Source organism: Vipera berus (assembly GCF_964194415.1).
Source record: "Vipera berus genome assembly, chromosome: 3".
In the NCBI taxonomy this organism is placed as follows: Eukaryota; Metazoa; Chordata; class Lepidosauria; order Squamata; family Viperidae; genus Vipera; species Vipera berus.
In genome coordinates this window covers 6,351,668-6,369,011 of record NC_138204.1, presented here as the reverse complement: position 1 = coordinate 6,369,011, position 17,344 = coordinate 6,351,668, and the positions used below count along the sequence as shown (strand labels likewise).

General features: G+C 45.5%; 1 protein-coding gene across 1 annotated transcript in view; it reads right to left on the bottom strand.

Annotated features, from left to right (window-relative positions):
* Nucleotides 1-4,470: 4,470 nt before the first annotated feature.
* Nucleotides 4,471-17,344, bottom strand: part of OPRL1 (opioid related nociceptin receptor 1) — a gene marked incomplete at both ends in the record, with an annotated part of 60,044 nt that continues 47,170 nt past the window's right edge. Inside the window, 2 exons of the mRNA XM_081323814.1 lie at nucleotides 4,471-4,994; nucleotides 9,758-10,113. Of these exons, the coding sequence (XP_081179940.1) occupies nucleotides 4,471-4,994; nucleotides 9,758-10,113 (880 nt within the window). The remainder of the gene's footprint in view (nucleotides 4,995-9,757; nucleotides 10,114-17,344) is intronic.

Sequence of the window (17,344 nt, the reverse complement as noted above, 5' to 3'; positions counted from 1 at the left end):
AGGAGTTGACAGATCAGACCCATCCCAACTCATTAGAAATTTAATCTAATTGGAGATTTCTAGGGTTCTGGACATGGTAGACTTCTCAGAGCAATCGTTGCCTTTTGCCTTCCAGAAAATGAACCTCTCTCAAACCCAACATTGACCATTCTAGAAACATGGGTCAAGAGGTTGAGCTTCTGTTTCTCCCCTCCCATCACATTTTAGCCATGTCTGAAGTTGCTCCATATCTCATTAGCCTTGTTCCTGAAGCCCCTGAAAAAAAAAGGAGACCCACAAAACACAGCAGCTTGCGGTCCTAAGGGTAGACAGGAAATGTTGGGACTTCCAGGAAAATCAACATGTTAAATGCATGTGCGTATGTATATATGTATATATGTATTTCATATATATATATATATATATATATATATATATGTAAAGGTAAAGGTGCCCCCGCACATGCGTGCTAGTCGTTTCCGACTCTAGGGGCCGGTGCTCATCTCCGTTTCAAAGCCAAAGAGCCAGTGCTTGTCCAAGGATGTCTCCGTGGTCATGTGGCTGGCATGCCTAGACGCCAAAGGCGCACGGAACACTGTTACCTTCTTACCGTAGTGGTCCTTATTTTTCTACTTGCATTTTTTACGTGCTTTCGAACTGCTAGGTTGGCAGAAGCTGGGACAAGTAACAGGCGCTCACTCTGCTACGCGGCACTCGGGATTCGACCCGCCAAACTGCCGACCTTCTGATCGACAAGCTCAGCATCCTAACCCACTGAGCCACCGCGTCCCATATATATATATATATATATATATATATATATATATATATATATATATATATATATATATATATATATATATATATATATATGTGTGTGTGTGTGTGTGTGTGTGTGTGTGTGTGTGTGTGTGTGTATACTGTGTATATGTGTGTGTATATATATACTGTATATGTATCTGCGTATAGGTGTGATCATGAATTTCTGGTTATAAGAAACATTTTCCATAAAACAAGTCTATACAATCAGCAGCACTCAGAGGAAGAAAAGACTTTGCTTTTTGTCTGAAATCAGATCTGAAGAGCTTGTTTTCTTTCGCTCGGTGAAATTTCAGTCTTCATTCTTCACAACCTTTTTTTTTTTACAAAAAAAGAAAAATAAATCCACTCTCCCCAGGCACGATAATGAAAAAAATTTTTTTTTCTTGTTTTCTCAGGCACACTAAGACCCAAGCTCTGCGTTTCACACCAATATTGTTAATCAACATTCATAGCTGCTTTTTGCAAAGGAGGTGAAGCCACTGAAGGAGGAACACTTCATCAGGAAGAAGAGTTTTGTTTTTCTGGGTTTCCGCCCCCCCCCCCACCTATCGGCTGAATCTCTTCCTGGCGAGATGTGGACACGGGTTTCACCGTGCACCAAGGTGGCTAGAGTTGGCGCCACTTCTCTCCATCACTCATAGACTCGGAGGCTGGAAGGGACTTTGGAGGTCATCTAGTCCAACCCCCTGCTCAAGCAGGAGAGCTTTTCCCATTCTGGACAGCTGGTTGTCCAATCTTTTCTTTAAAAAAAAAATCCAGTGATGGACCACCCACAACTTCTGGAGGCAAGTCGTTCCATTGATTCATTGTTCTCACTGTCAGGAAACTTCTCCCTACTTCTAGGTTGGATCTCCCACTGAGGAGCTTCTACCCATTGCTTCTTATCCTGCTCTCGGGAGCTATGGAGAATAAACTGGCCCCCTCTTCTCTGTGACAGGACCCCAAGTAATTGGAAGATGCTCTCATGTCACTCTTAAACCTTCTAGACATACCTAGTTCCCTTAGCCATTCATTGCACAATTTAGCCTCTTATCCACTTTGTTGCTGTTCTCCGCATTCTTTCTACGGCCTCAGCATCTTTATTTTTTTTTTTAAATTTTAAAATTTTCTTTCTTTTCAGCATCTTTCCCCCCCCCCTCTTCATCCTCCTTGATGTCTTCCTGTTTTCCTTCCAGCGTGGGGCATTTTTAGCAACTATGCTACCCAGGGCTTTTTTTCTCATAGAACGCTCAGAACGGAGTTCCGGCACCTTTTTTGGATGGAACCTTGTAGGATAGGCAAGGCAGGTTGTATGATATGTGTGAGTTCCGGCACCTTTTTCTTATACAAAAAAAGCACTGATGCTACCATTGCAACGAAGAAGGCAACTTGCTTCTGGGAAACTTCTGCAGAACTTCTTTTGTCCTTCGACTTGAAGAGATGCAGAGATGTCTCCACCCACAAATCGGGTGGACTTTCTCTGAAAAGTCCTCTGGGCCTCCTTTCCTTGACAGGAGGAAATGGTCACCGAGAGAAGGACCAATGACAAGAAATGCAGGAACGATGGGAACAGCATTAAGTGGAACTCGTTGTAGTGAGCTATTTTCGCTAGTCAGTCACAGCAAAGGATGTGATCATTGGACCTTTCTGCTGGTCCATCTGTTGAAGGCTGCTAAGATCTGGCACAACTACAGAAAGACTGCAAAGAGGCAAAGATCAGGACCAACGCACTCTACAAGTGGTACAGCAAAACCGGTGAAGAGGCAGAAAAATATGTCTTCCTCACCCGGTGATCCACTGGATCTAAATACCAACCCATGCAACTTTTCCACACTTAAGCTCTCAACCGCGCCGCCTTGCTTTTCGTTGTAGGAAAATAAATAAGAAAGTATGCGAAAGAGTTTGGTTGGGTTTGCTTTTTTCTTTTTTTGGTCAGTGGATCTGCCCCAAACATTAATTTATACAAGTCTCTCTAAAGAATTTGCAACCATCGATCAAGAAAAAAACATCTTGATCTCTGAGCACTTTCCTGGGGGAGGAGAAGAGAAGACCAAATCCATTTCCGTTTATTTTGCAAAGCATTGCGACACGCGCAGCTGCAACGTGTGTATTTCTGTAAGCTGAAACCTGGCATGCCAGCTCTATAGACTCTCCCTCTTCACCACAAGTCTACCTGCACATTCCAAATCATGGAGCTGTAGAACAGGAGGACAATCTTCCCCCCACCCCAAAGAGCAGGGGCTTCTGGCTGTTGAGAAAGGAATAGTAAGTTTGAATGAAACCGAGCTTGTTTTTCATCATCTGGTACTTAGGAGTCAGCACAGTTCATTTTAATAGTCTACTTTCATCCCTTTATCCACACAAAAGGGCCGTGCTTGTTCTTTCCCACCTACTTGAAAAAACTCTAATCAGCTCAATGCGTCATCTTATATTTCTTCCAGAAACCCTGAATTGAAAAAAGCAGGGTTTGAGAAGGGTCGTCCTTAAATCCACCCACTTCTGGAACGCCTAATTTTTAATCCCTTGATCTGATTGCCAGCATCAACCACTTGCAATTGTCCCACTTCACATCCGATTAAGATGTGACTAAGATTAAAGGTCCCTCCCAATCCAGGTGAAGAGTACATCCAGGTGAAGAAAATCCAGGTGAGTCTTTTGCCAAGCAGAGAAAGAAGCACAAGGGATTACTTTCCCCAGCTTGGTTGCTGTAGAGGATCTGGATCCTGCAGCTGCATACAACTGTCTATCCGTGTTTGAAGAGTCACTGATTTCAGAATTTGGACTCTCCTATGAAAGAATGTTGTTACAGCTTACCCAGCCACCAAAGAGAGTTGTTTTCAAAAATTACGCCAGTTCAACGCCTGCGAGAAAATCCCTCTAGGCCTCTGTTGTTTGGAAAACAGCAGTAAAAACAAACTTCCAAAAAACCCACCCTTCTCTATTTTTCACTTTTCTTTGGCCCAAGGATTCCGGTGAACATTAGTTTCAGACTCTTTCCGCTGCTACCTACAATTTGTGTGGCTGTCCAAGCCACTAAAGTGCGCAAAAATGCACACTGTGACTCTTTCAGTTCTTTGCCGCTAAGTTGTTGACAAGGATGTCCAGGTTTTTGCTGTGAATCTCTAGCCGTGGCTTGATATGTGCAAAACTCGCAGAATCGACGGTGCTGACAGAAAGTAAGAACGATTCTAGACAAGGTGTTAACGGCGACACCGCCGAGTCTCATTTGTAGATGTTGACATGGAGTCTCAACGTTAGGGTCTTCTATCAGCACATTTGTCATCTTTTCCCACTTCATGAGTGTCTTTTCTCGACAGGCACACACAGCACACAAGCACACACACACACACACACACACAGAGAGAAACACAGGTTTAAGGAGGAAAAGTCTGAATAACTACACGTCTGTCAACACAGAACTCCAGAAATTTGTCACCTTAATGTATCTTGGAGTTCAAACTCCGATACAATCGTCAAAGATGAAGAAGCATTGAATTCTTGCTTCCCGCTGACTCACTTCGCAAAACGGTGGGAGTGAGGCTTTAAAACGTTCCAGTTCCCCATGGGTCTCCAATCCTGGGTCAAGACAAAGAGCCACGATCTTCAAAGAGCCGTGATCTGCGTTAGCTCTGACGTCGGCGTGGTTGGGCTCTGCTGACTGACAGGAACCATGGGGAGTTCCACGCCTAGTCATGCCGGATTGTTAGTCCCGTCGGAGTTCTTGCAGGCGTAGGCCACATCCTTGGCAATGCTACACATGCGATTGGACATCTGAAGCTCCTTCCTGAAGGCTGACGGGAAGCAGAACTTCTTGAAGCACGTCTTGAAGTTCTCGTCAAGGAACGCGTAGAGAACAGGGTTCAGGCAGCTGTTGGTGTAGCCCAAAGCAGTGCAAAAGTACAAGATGGATAAACTGAGTTCATTATCGGCCTTGGCTCCAAGACTTCGGACCAGGACAAAGATATGAACAGGGGTCCAGCAGATGATGAAGACGGCCACCACGATGAAAACCAACCGAGCGATGCGCCGGAGGTTCCTGTCCTTCTCCTTTGATCCAGAGAGGACCCGGACATTTTTCAGGCGCCTGATCATGAGGCTGTAGCAGATGGTGATCACCATCACCGGGATCATGAAGGAGAAAAGAAAAATGCAGATTCCAAAAATGGGTTCCCAATAGTCCTCAGGTTCAGGAAGTCTAATGAGACAGTCAATTTCTGCAGGAGCAAAGAAACACAAATGAATAATGTGGTTGGAAGCAATGGTGCTATTTTTTCATGGTGTATCAACCTTTCTCATATAGCAGTCCTCAATTTACGACAGAATAACAGTGTTGGAAGGGACCTTGCAGGTCTTTTAGTCCAACCCCCTGCTCAAGCAGATAACCCTATAACATTTCAGACACATGGTTATCCAATCTCTTAAAAAAGCTCCCATATTGGAGCACCCACAACTTCTGAAGGCAAGTTGTCTTCACTGCCAGGAAATTCCTCCATAAGTTCCAGGTTGCTTCTCTCCTTGAGTAGATTCCATCCGGTGCCTTCTGGTGCTTTGGTGAATAGGTTGACTCCCTCTTATTTGTGGCAGCACCTCAACTATTGGAACACTGATATCATGTCACCCCTAGTCCTTCTTTTCATTAAACTAGACATACCCAGTTCTGGCAACCGTTCTTCATATGACCATATTTGAATCAGTCATTAAGTGATTTTACCACATCATTTTGCCATGGACATTAAACAAATCCAGCTTTCCCCATTGACGTTGCTTATTGGAAGCTGGCTGGGAAGGTCACAAATGAAGATCACAGGACCCTGGAATGCTACAACTGTCATCAATCAATCAGAATAAAGCTGGAAGTGACCTTGGAGGTAAGAATAGAATAGAATAGAATAGAATAGAATAGAATAGAATAGAATAGAATAGAATAGAATAGAATAGAATAGAATAGAATAGAATAGAATAGAATAGAATAGAATAGAATAGAATAGAATAGAATAGAATAGAATAGAATAGAATAGAATAGAATAGAATAGAAATAAAGGATAGGATAGGATAGGATAGGATAGGATAGGATAGGATAGGATAGGATAGGATAGGATAGGATAGGATAGGATAGGATAGGATAGGATAGGATAGGAGTTGGAGGGGACTTTGGAGGTCTTCTAGTCCAACCCCCTGCTCAGGCAGAAAACCCTTTACCATTTCAGGCAAATGGCTGTCCAGTCTCTTCTTAAAAACTTCCAATATTGGAGCATTCACCACTTCTGGAGGCAGGTTGTTCCACTGGTTAATTGTTCTCACAGTCAGGAAGTTTCTCCTTAGTTCCAGGTTGCTTCTCTCCTTGATTAGTTTGCATCCATTGCTTCTCCTGCTTTCAGGTGCTTTGGAGAATAACTTGACTCCCTCTTCTTTGGGGCAGCCCCTGAGATATTGGAACACTGCTATCATGTCCCCCCTCACTCTTCTCTTCGTTAAACTAGACATACCCAATTCCAGCAATCATTGTTCATATGTTTGAGCCTCCAGTGACCTAATCATCTTTGTTGCTCTTCTCTGCACTCTTTCTAGAGTCTCAACATCTTTTTTACATTGTGGCGACCAAAACCGGATGCAATATTCCATGCGTGGCCTTACCAAGGCATTATAAAATGGCATTAACACCTCATGTGATCTTGTTTTCCTCCCTTTGTTAATGCCAGGAAGATTCTCTCATTGGGATCATCAGATCCATCAGCAACTTCACAATCACGTGAGCGCTTGACTTAATGGCTGCCACCACTCTCGACAGGAATGGGCAGGAAATCTCACTGCTCTGTGAAATGGACCTTGAGCTGTTTCTGCTTTCTGACGATGGTCAGTTTGACCTCTAAAGACAACAATGGGTTGGATAAAATGCCTAATCATTTGGCATGATAGCCTGAGCAACATGTTACAAAGCAGGGGTCTTCCAACCTGGCCCTTTTATGACTCGTGGACTTCAACTCCCAGAATTCCCACAGCCAGCATGCTTGGCTCAGGAATTCTGGGAGTTGAAGTCCACGAGTGATAAAAGAGCCAAGGTTGCCTACCCCTGACCTAAACCTAAATCGAAAACTATCTGCATTTATGTAAAGCAGGGGTCTTCAAACTTGGCCCTTGGCGCTCTCCTCACGGTGCCAAGAGGCTGAGCCAGGTCGTAGAAATCCAAAAACAAGCGCAACGCCGCCCAGCCCCCAGCCTGCCTGGTTTCGGCAGGCAGTGGGGGCGCTCTCGGGTTTCGGCAGGTAACGGGGCGCTCTCCTCACAGCGCCGAGAGGCTGAGCCAGGCGGTGCAAAGCTTTGCACCTTGCTGCCTGCTGAAACCGGGCAGGCTGGGGGGCTAGGGAGCACTGCACTTCTCTTCAGATTTGCGCCACCCTGCTCAGCTCTTGGCGCTGTGAGGAGAGCGCCCCGCTGCCGGCTTAAACCGGGCAGGCTGGGAGCTGGGTGGTGTCGTGCTTCTTTTGGGATTTGCCCTGCCTGGCTCAGCCTCTCGGCGCTGTGAGGAGAGCGCCCCGTTACCTGCCGAAACCGGGCAGGCTGGGGTCTGGACTGTGTCACGCTTCTTTTTGAATTCGCGCCGTTAAGCTCAGCCTCTTAGCATTGTGAGGAGAGCGCCTCTCTGCCTGCCGAAACTCCTCCCCCGGAGCGCATCAAGCCAGATATGTGAACTAGGCGAGTGCCATTTGCTGGCCACTTCCAAGCGATGGTGCATTTCTTCATTCCTCACAAAGCGTGACGCCTCCCCAGGGCGCGGCCAGTGGGCAGGGCCAACGCAGCAGGGGCCGGACCCTCGCTGTTTCCAGATGGCCTTGTGGAACTAAGACTGAATGCGTTTCAGCATAGATGGCCACCACAAAATTGTACACTGGCTCCCGGCTGGCCTGGGCCGGGGCCAAGGCAGCAGGGGCCGTTCCCTCACTGTTTCCAGGATGGCTTCGCGGGCCACATGAAACCACTTCATGGGCCATATCCGGGCCATGGGCCTTGTGTTTGACATGTCTGGAATAGGTGAACAACCAGTTCTCTGCGTGGATGCTGCTTCCGGAAGTCCATTCTCAGCCTGGGGAACAAAAAATTAGCTACCGGTTCTGCCGAACTGGTGCAAACCGGCTGAATCCCACCTACCTACCTACCTACCTACCTACCTATCTATCTATCTATCTATCTATCTATCTATCTATCTATCTATCTATCTATCTATCTATCTATCTATCTATCTATCCATCCAGTGGTGGGATTCCAATTGGTGAACAACCATTTCTCTGCATGGATGCCGCTTCCGGAAGTCCATTCTGGGGCCTGGGCAACAAAAAATTAGCTACCAGTTCTACCAAACTGTTGCAAACCGGCTGAATCCCACCACTCTATCTATCTATCTATCTATCTATCTATCTATCTATCTATCTATCTATCTATCTATCTATCTATCTATCTATCTATCTATCTATCATCTATTTATCTATCCAGTGGTGGGATTCAAACAGGTGTACAACCAGTTCTCCGCGTGGATGCAGCGTCCACTGACCTATACTGCATAGAAAAGAATAGAATAGACAAGGACTCTCTGGAGCGTGACTTCCATCCTTGTATCAGATGTTGGTGACACCAGTGTGCAAAGGCAGGGTTTGTGCAAGGACATTACGACAAACATGTCGTCCTGCTGGATGGCGGCAGATGTCACTGGCTCCTTCTGAGGCCTCATCTGCTGTATGGGGGGCAGGTTTAGCTAATATCCTAGCCAAGGCTTAATCGTCTGAAGACTTTTATCTACCAAGCTTTGGGCTTTAACACAGCACCGACATTCATATCCGTTCTGCACATTTTCCTGGAAACCTGAGTGATATGTCAAGGGTGCTATTAAAACGGCAGGTGAAGCCATGTAAGCTCGGGATTAGTCAGAGCTCTTTCTCACTCGGCAGTTAGGAAAGGAATCGTGGGCCCTGCGTGTTTTGCAGGCAGGCCGGCAATTGGAAGAAGGATGCTTGAAGGAAGGAAAGAGATGGGAGGGAGGGAGGGAGGGAGGGAGGGAGGGAGGAAGGAAGGAAGGAAGGAAGGAAGGAAGGAAGGAAGGAAGGAAGGAAGGAAGGAAGGAAGGAAGGAAGGAAGGAAGGAAGGAAGGAAAAAGTAGGAGGAAGAAGGAAGGAAGGAGATGTGAAGGAAAAAATGAAGGAAATGGAATGGAAGGATGGAAATGGGAAGGAAGGAAGGAAATGGTAGAAGGAAGGAAAAAGGAGGAAGAAGGAAGGAAGGAAGGAAGGAAGGAAGGAAGGAAGGAAGTGGTAGAAGGAAGGAAAAAGTAGGAGGAAGAAGGAAGGAAGGAAGGAGATGTGAAGGAAAAAATGAAGGAAATGGAATGGAAGGATGGAAATGGGAAGGAAGGAAGGAAGGAAGGAAGGAAGGAAGGAAGGAAGGAAGGAAGGAAGGAAGGAAGGAAGGAAGGAAGGAAGGAAGGAAGGAAGTGGTAGAAGGAAGGAAAATGGGAAGGATGGAAATGGGAAGGAAGGAAGGAAGGAAAAAGTAAGCTTGTGAGGAAGAAGGAAGGAAGGAGATGTGAAGAAAAAAATGGAATGGAAGGAAGGAATTTGGAAGGAAGGTGGGAGGGAGAAAAAAAGGAAGGAAGGAAGGAAGGAAGGAAGGAAGGAAGGAAGGAAGGAAGGAAGGAAGGAAGGAATTTTCTTTGTACGGAAAAACGAACTGATATTTCAAAAGGAATATTTTTAAGAAACTTGATATGTGCTTTTTGAAGTAAGTATCCAGGCTATTATACTAGACTTTTAGCTCTGAGTGTCATCTTTTCTATCCGATGACTGAGCTACGATTGAGAAACATTCCCCTATTTTACATCAGGTGTCTTAGGCACGGCTGGGGAAACTGGACCAGATTCACAGGGTTGTTTGTTTTTATTCTTAGATTAAAGACAACCCACCCAACCCTTCTCCATTTTCACGTTTCTCACCGTCGTTTTCTCTCTCCGTGGAGCCCATCACCATGACCGGGATGCCAAAGACAGAAGCCAACGCCCAGATGCCGATGTTGACCACTTTGGCCTTGTGAGGGGTACGGATGTCCAGGGCCTTGATGGGATGGCAGATGGCGATGTAGCGGTCCACGCTCATCATAGTCAGGGTGAAGGTGCTGGTGAACATGTTGTAGTAGTCAATGGAGATGGCAATCTTGCAGAGGGCGTTTCCAAAGGGCCAGGAGCCCATGAAGGTATCCGTGCCTTGGAAAGGTAAGGTCATGAGGCACAAGGTGTCAGCTAAGGCCAGGTTGAAGATGTAGATGTTGGTGGCCGTCTTCATCTTGGTGAATCTAGAGAGCAAGGAAGAAACACAAAGAAGGTAACTGTGCTCCACATCCAATCCTTCGGGGGACATTTTCCAGCATTTCCAAATTCCACTCGTTCAAAACTGGCTTCTTTTAGGACAGAATAACAGAGTTGGAAAAGATCCTGGAGGCCATCTAGTCCAACCCCCTGCTCAAGCAGGAAAACCTATACAATTTCAGACAAATGGCGGTCCAATCTCCTCTTAAAAACCTCCAGTGTTTGAAGGACAATGAAATACCAAGTCACGTATTGATCAAAAAAGAGAAGGAGGAGGATGAGGAGGAGGAGGAGGAGGAGGAGGAGGAAGAGGAGGAGGAGGAGAACTGAGCTTGGTTGTTTTCTTGCAGATGTTTCATGACCAAACTATGTAACATCATCAGTGCTACAAGGGAGTGGGGTTTGCTCTCTATATACAAGTAGCTTGCCCTGCATATATGTATTGGTGGGATTGATTGATTGATGGATGGATGGATTGATTTTCCAACTGCCCATCTCACATATGTGATTCTGGGCAGCTTACAAGGTTAAAAAAAAAGAAAGAAAGAAAAACTACCATTTAGCAATATTTTTGAGCAGGAACTAGACGAAATAATATTATATGGCATATAAGATTTCCACCCACCCCCCACCTTCTAACATGGTACTTTTTATTCTCCATAACACATTTTACAGACCATAGCAAATAGATTTATGCCAGTGAGAATAGATTTCCGTTGCCACTGAAAGCTTTCTTAATTGTCTAGAACATTTCTGCATAATGACACATTAAACAGAATATCTTAACTACGGCTTTGCGAAAACGTCATTTCTCACTTTTGCCAGACTGTTTCCAAATGATTAACAAGCCGCAGCTAAAAGTGGAAGGACGAAGAGGATACAGGGTGAACCGTATCCCGGTCACCTTTTTCTGCCACCTGCCCCAAATAATTATGATGAATATGGACCCGGGTCCTTTGTCTCTTTGCAAGAATTGCAAAAAATCACAGGGAAGCAAGCTGATTATTCAACCTGGATACATCAACAGTGAATGGACCTACACTCAGTATACAATGAGCGGGTTTCCAGATCTCTTCTTCTGACTATACTGTAGGTAGTCCTTGACTTAAGATCAGTCACTTAGCAACTGTTGGAAGGTATGACACCGTGGTGGTGAACCTATGGCACGCGTGCCACAGGTGGCACGCAGAGCCCTGTCTGTGGGCACGTGCACCATCGCCCCAGTCCTAGGCCTTCAGCTGGGTTTTGTAAAACTTTTTCGCTTTAGACCTTCGCCGCCGTGTGCAAAAAAAAAGGTTCAATCAATCAATTTCAACTTCTTGCAGGAAAAAAAAAGATCACGCAAAGTTGAAATTGATTGATTGAACTTGGTAAGGCCACACCTGGAATACTGCATCCAGTTTTGGTCACCACGATGTAAAAAAGATGTCGAGACTCTAGAAAGGGTACAGAGAAGAGCAACAAAGATAATTAGGGGGCTGGAGGCTAAAACATATAGGGAACGGTTGCTGGAATTGGGTATGTGTAGTTTAATGAAGAGAAGGGTGAGGGGTGACATGATAGCAGTGTTCCAATATCTCAGGGGCTGCCCCAAAGAAGAGGGAGTCAAGCTATTCTCCAAAGTACCTGAAGGCAGGACAAGAAGCAACGGATGGAAACTAGTCAAGGAGAGAAGCAACCTAGAACTAAGGAGAAACTTCCTGACAGTTAGAACAATTAACCAGTGGAACAACCTGCCTCCAGAAGCTGTGAATGCTCCGACACTGGAAGTTTTTAAGAAGAGACTGGACAGCCATTTGTCTGAAATGGTATAGGGTTTCCTGCCTTAGCAGGGGGTTGGACTAGATGACCTCCAAGGTCCCTTCCAACTACTTCTTCTTCTTCTTCTTCTTCTTCTTCTTCTTCTTCTTCTTCTTCTTCTTCTTCTTCTTCTTCTTCTTATTATTATTATTATTATTATTATTATTATTATTATTATTATTATTATTATTATTATTATTATTATTATTATTATTATTATTATCTTGAGAAAATCTTTTGAAACTCATTAAAAGACGGTGGTGGGGAAGGTGAAATTGTTCGCTTGCAGTCCGACAATATCACCCTATCACCGGCTGTGCCTCCTACAGCCCCTAGAAGTCAAATTAACAATGTCAGCAAAGTGGGTTCCACTCCTGGGATTTGAAAGGACTTGGCGCTTCATCGGCTGATGAAAATTCATTATTATCATTATTATCATTATTATTATTATTATTATTATTATTATTATTATTATTATTATTATTATTATTATTATTATCTTTTGTAAATAAATAAATAATAAACTTTTTAGTCCCACCCAGTCTGCCGTTACCACTGCAGCCATGCCCACCCAATGGGCCACGCCCACCCAATGGGCTACATCCAGCCGATGGGCCACGCCCACCCAGCACCCGACGATACATAAGTGGGTTTTGGGTTGCAGTTTGGGCACTCGGTCTCCAAAAGGTTCGCCACCACTAGTATGACAGACGTTTCCTGGCTGCTTATTCCTAGTTCTGAAGTTTTGATGGCTATTCCTGCAGTCACGGGATCACATTTTTGGGTGCTCGGCAAACCGGCTTGCATTTAGAAGTTGCTTGCCGCATCCACGTTTTAGGACATTTTTGCTGAAAACCAGCATTCACTTCCAGTTCTTTGGCAAAAGCGCCACGGAAAACAATTGGTTTGCTAAACCACCTCAGGGTTCGCTTAAGAAGCCACTGGGGGGGTTGGGGGTGGGGGGGGAAGGTTATAAAATCAGATCAGACGCTTGGGTGATCCATTTTTATGCCTTGTGACTCTAACGGATAGTCTCCATTAAGGTCATAAGTTGAGGACTACCTGTTCATGATTGTAGACTTATCGCTTTTTGTGAAAAGCATTTCCACAATTCAAACCCATTCAGTTTACTGACACTTGTTCTAAGCTAACAAACGTACAGAAAACTTCCAGAGAACATAGAATCATAAGGCTGGAAAGAACCTTGAGGTCTTCTAGTCCAACCCCCTACTCAAGGCAGGAGTCCTTATGCCATCCTGGTCAAATGGTTCAATCAGAATAGAGCTGGAAGGGACCTTGGAGGTCTTCTAGTCCAGCCAGAAGACTCAAGCAGGAGACCTCTATACCATTTCAGACAAATGGTTGCCCAGTCTCTTCTTAAAAACATCCAGTGTTGGAGCACCCACAACCTCTGGAGGCAAGCCGTTCCACAGGTTAATTGTCCTTGCTGTTAGGAAGTTTCTCCTTAATTCCAGGTTGCTTCTCTCTTTAATTAGCTTCCAACCATTGTTTCTTCTCCTGCCTTCAGGTGCTTTGGAGAATGGGTTGACCCCCTCTTCTTTGGAGCAGCCCCTCAAATACTGGAATACTGCTATCATGTCCCCCCTCATCCTTCTCTTCAGTAGACTAGCCAAACCCAAATCCTGCAACCATTTTTCATATGGTTTAGTCTCCAGGCCTTTAATCATCTTAGTTGCTCTTCTCTGCACTTTTTCCAAAGTCTCAACAGCTTTTTTGTAATGTGGTGACCAAAACCGGATGCAGGATTCCAATGGTTTCTTGAAAACCTCCAGTGATGGAGCGTCCACAGCTACTGGAGGCACGCTACCCGATTGGTTAATTGTTCTCACCTTTAGGAAATTTTGCCTTACTTCTAGGCTGCTTCTCTCCTTGACTAGTTTCCATCCGTTGCTTCCTGTCCTGCTTTTAGGTGCTTTGGAGAATAGCTTGACTCCCTCTTCTTTGGGGCAGCCCCTGAGATATTGGAACACTGCTATCATGTCACCCCCTACTCCTTCTTTTCTTTAAACTAAACATTCCCAATTCCTGCGACCGTTCTTCATATGTTTTGGTCTCCAATCCCCTGATCATCTTTGTTGCTCTTCTCCGCCCTCTTTCCAGTGTCTCCATATCTTTTTTTATATCGTGCCTCTATTTTACATATGTTTACTATATACATATGTTGTATTTAGCATGTTTTAAATGTGTGCTATGGACGTGTACGCTTGAGAGCAGGCAACTAAATTTCATTTTTAATGTGTGCCGTTGTGCCCGCAAGGGTGGGGGGGAAATGAAAATAAAGGTTATCTGATCTGATTTTACATGAAATAGAGACGAAAAGCCAAGAGTTCAAATGGTACGTTTGTATACAATGCAATTATACAGGTTGTATATGGGTATACATCACGTCCTCACTGATCAATGACTTCCCAAAGAATGAATTCATTGCAATCATTCTTTCACTTTTTTGTTGTAGTTTCTGACAGACAGCCACACATATCTATTTCTCTTCCGTTCATTTCACTAGTTGATTTGAACGCTTTGCCATCTACTCCTCTTATACTGTAAGCCTTGATTGTCTGAATGCTGAGGTTGTCACTAGATGGGACAATGCATTGTGACCTTCACACCTATTGTGGCTTTGAGCAACTGAGGATTTCACGCAATACCAGACAGAAGCAGGGCAAGAAACAATGGTGGTAAACTGATCCAAGAGAGAAGCAGCCTGGAATTAAGGAGAAAGTTCCTGACAGTGAGGACAATCAAAAAGTGGAACAGCTTTGCCTCCAGAAATTGTGGGCGCTCCATCACTGGGAATTTTTAAGAAGAGACTGGACAATCACCTCTCTGAGATGGCATAGGTTCTCCTGCTTGAGCAGGGGGCTGGACTAGAAGACCTCCAAGGTCCCTTCCATCTCTATTCTATTCTATCAAGTATATATCCTTCCATTTCCCACCTTCCATTCAGAGCTGAAGAAGCTTCTTGGATGAGAAGCGAAACATCTTCAGAGAAACAAACTGATGATGTTATGTCTGCAGGAAAACAACTATGATCAGAGAGCACCAAGGACCCACAAGTTCCTAACAGTGAGGACAATCAACCAGTGGAACAGCTCCCCTTCAGAAATAGTGGGTGCTCCATCACTGGAGGTTTTTAAGAAGAGACTGAGATGGTATAGGTTTCTCACCTGAAACGATGAGAAACCTCTGAGTAATAGCTACTAAGTGTTACGATGAAATGATGGCTCTCGGGGAAAACATATGAAACTACACCATCCCAAGAAATTCTAGGTTTGTAGGAGGGAGGGAGGGAGAGAAGGAGAGAGGGAAGGAAGGAAGGAAAGAGGGAGAAAGAGAGACAGGGAGATAGGAAGGAAGGAAGGAAGGGAGGGAGGGAGGGAGGGAGGGAGGGAAGGAAGGAGAGAGGGAGATGAGAAGAGAGGGAGGGAGAGACGGGAGGGGGAGGGGAGGGAGAGGAAGGAAGGAAGGAAGGGAGGGAGGGAGGGAAGGAAAGAGGGAGAAAGAGAGAGAGTGAGATGAGAAGAGAGGGAGGGAGAGACGGGAGGGGGAGGGGAGGGAGAGGAAGGAAGGAAGGAAGGAAGGAAGGAAGGAGAGGAAAGGGAAAAGAAAAGAAGGAGAGAGGGAGGAAAGGAGGTAGGGGGAAAGAGAGAGAGTGAGATGAGAAGGGAGGGAGGGAGAGACGGGGAGGGGAGGGAGAGAGAGGAAGGAAGGAGAGGAAAGGGAAAAAGGAAAAGAAGGAGGGAGGGAGGAAAGGAGGGAGGGGGAGACAGAGATGGGAAGGGAGGGAGGGAGGGAAGGCAGGAAAGAGAAAGAAAGAAAGAAAGAAAGAAAGAAAGAAAGAAAGAAAGAAAGAAAGAAAGAAAGAAAGAAAGAAAGAAAGAAAGAAAGAAAGAAAGAGCTTAAGACTAAAAAAAATAGCCATCCTCTCCAAGACCTGTGGTGAGCTTATGGAAAGCTCCAGCACAGAAATGTCCCCATCAAACTCTGATTGCGTCTGTGCCATCGTTTTTATTATTTATTTATTTTATTTATTTATTTATTTTAATCCCATTTATATCCCGCCCTTTCTCCGAAGACTCAGGGCGGCTTACAATTTAAGCACAAACCAATTAGACTCCTGGCCCCCACACAGCTCAAGGAGAAAAATGTGGAGCCCTTGCAGGAAGCCCTGTAACCCCCCACTCGCCCACCCGCCTGAGGCTCCAAAGCTGGCCATCTCGACTGCAGAGACTCTAGCCCAGGGGTAGGCAACCTCGGCTCTTTTATGACTCGTGGACTTCAACTCCCAGAATTCCTGAGCCAGCCATGCTGAGGGGAAAGGAAGAAGTTTCCATGCTGAGCCATGCTGGCTCAGGAATTCTGGGAGTTGAAGTCCACGAGTCATAAAAGAGCCAAGGTTACCTATCCCTGAGGTAATGCTTAACTAATACACTGAAATGCCCTAGATCAGGAGTAGGCAACCTTGGCTCTTTTTTGACTCGTGGACTTCAACTCCCAGAATTCCTGAGCCAGCATGGCTAAGCATGGAAGCCTCTCCGTTCCCCTCAGCATAACTGGCTCAGGAATTCTGGGAGTTGAAGTCCATGAGTCATAAAAGAGCCGAGGTTGCCTTACCCCTGCGGCCTAGCTTTTAACTTCTGCCCCCTCGATCCTAAACTGTTTTTTGAAACTCTTCCTGCCAAGGGGGACGCCGGCACAGCCCTTTCCAGAGGGACCTCCCTTCTCTGATCTCTTGTTCTGGGCCAGCTCCAGCCGGGGGGGGGGGCAGCGGCGGGGGGGACGACGGTGGGGTGTTTTTTTTTCCCCGCCAAGACACGAGAGCTGTTGGGCCTTCGAATATAAGTATGCAGATGCTGCCTCGGCGGCGGTGGCTGTTTTTCCTTTTTTTTCCCCTTTTTTTTCCCCTGAAACGGTTCCCCGCTTTATAATGACAGATGCTCAATGAATCCGAAATAAGCCTCCCCTGGTTCAGTCTCTATGTGAAAGAAGCGGATGAGTCATCAGCAAAAATAAATAAATAATAATAATAAAAAAAATCCACTGCTGGACCAGGAAAGGAGATTGGAGCCCAGGACACGTTTGGCACGTAGGAAGGGGTCCAAATCACACACACAGACCCCTTGCAGGTCCAGCTTGAGAGATTTCAGGGGGCAGCTTTGACCCCCACCCCCACCCCCAAAAAAGCTTCTTGCAACCTTGACATTTTTTTCTTTTTTTTTTTTGGCCAGGGCTTCAGCCTTCTGCTTCCAAGTTCCCCATTAACCAGCCTCTTTGCCGCAGGAGAAACAGCTGCATAGGGCGCCTGGCTTGCTCTGGGTACCGGTTGCGATCTTGCCAGAGGAATTGTGTGGCCAAATTCCCTTCCAACGAGCATATGCTATGGCCAGACCTGGCATC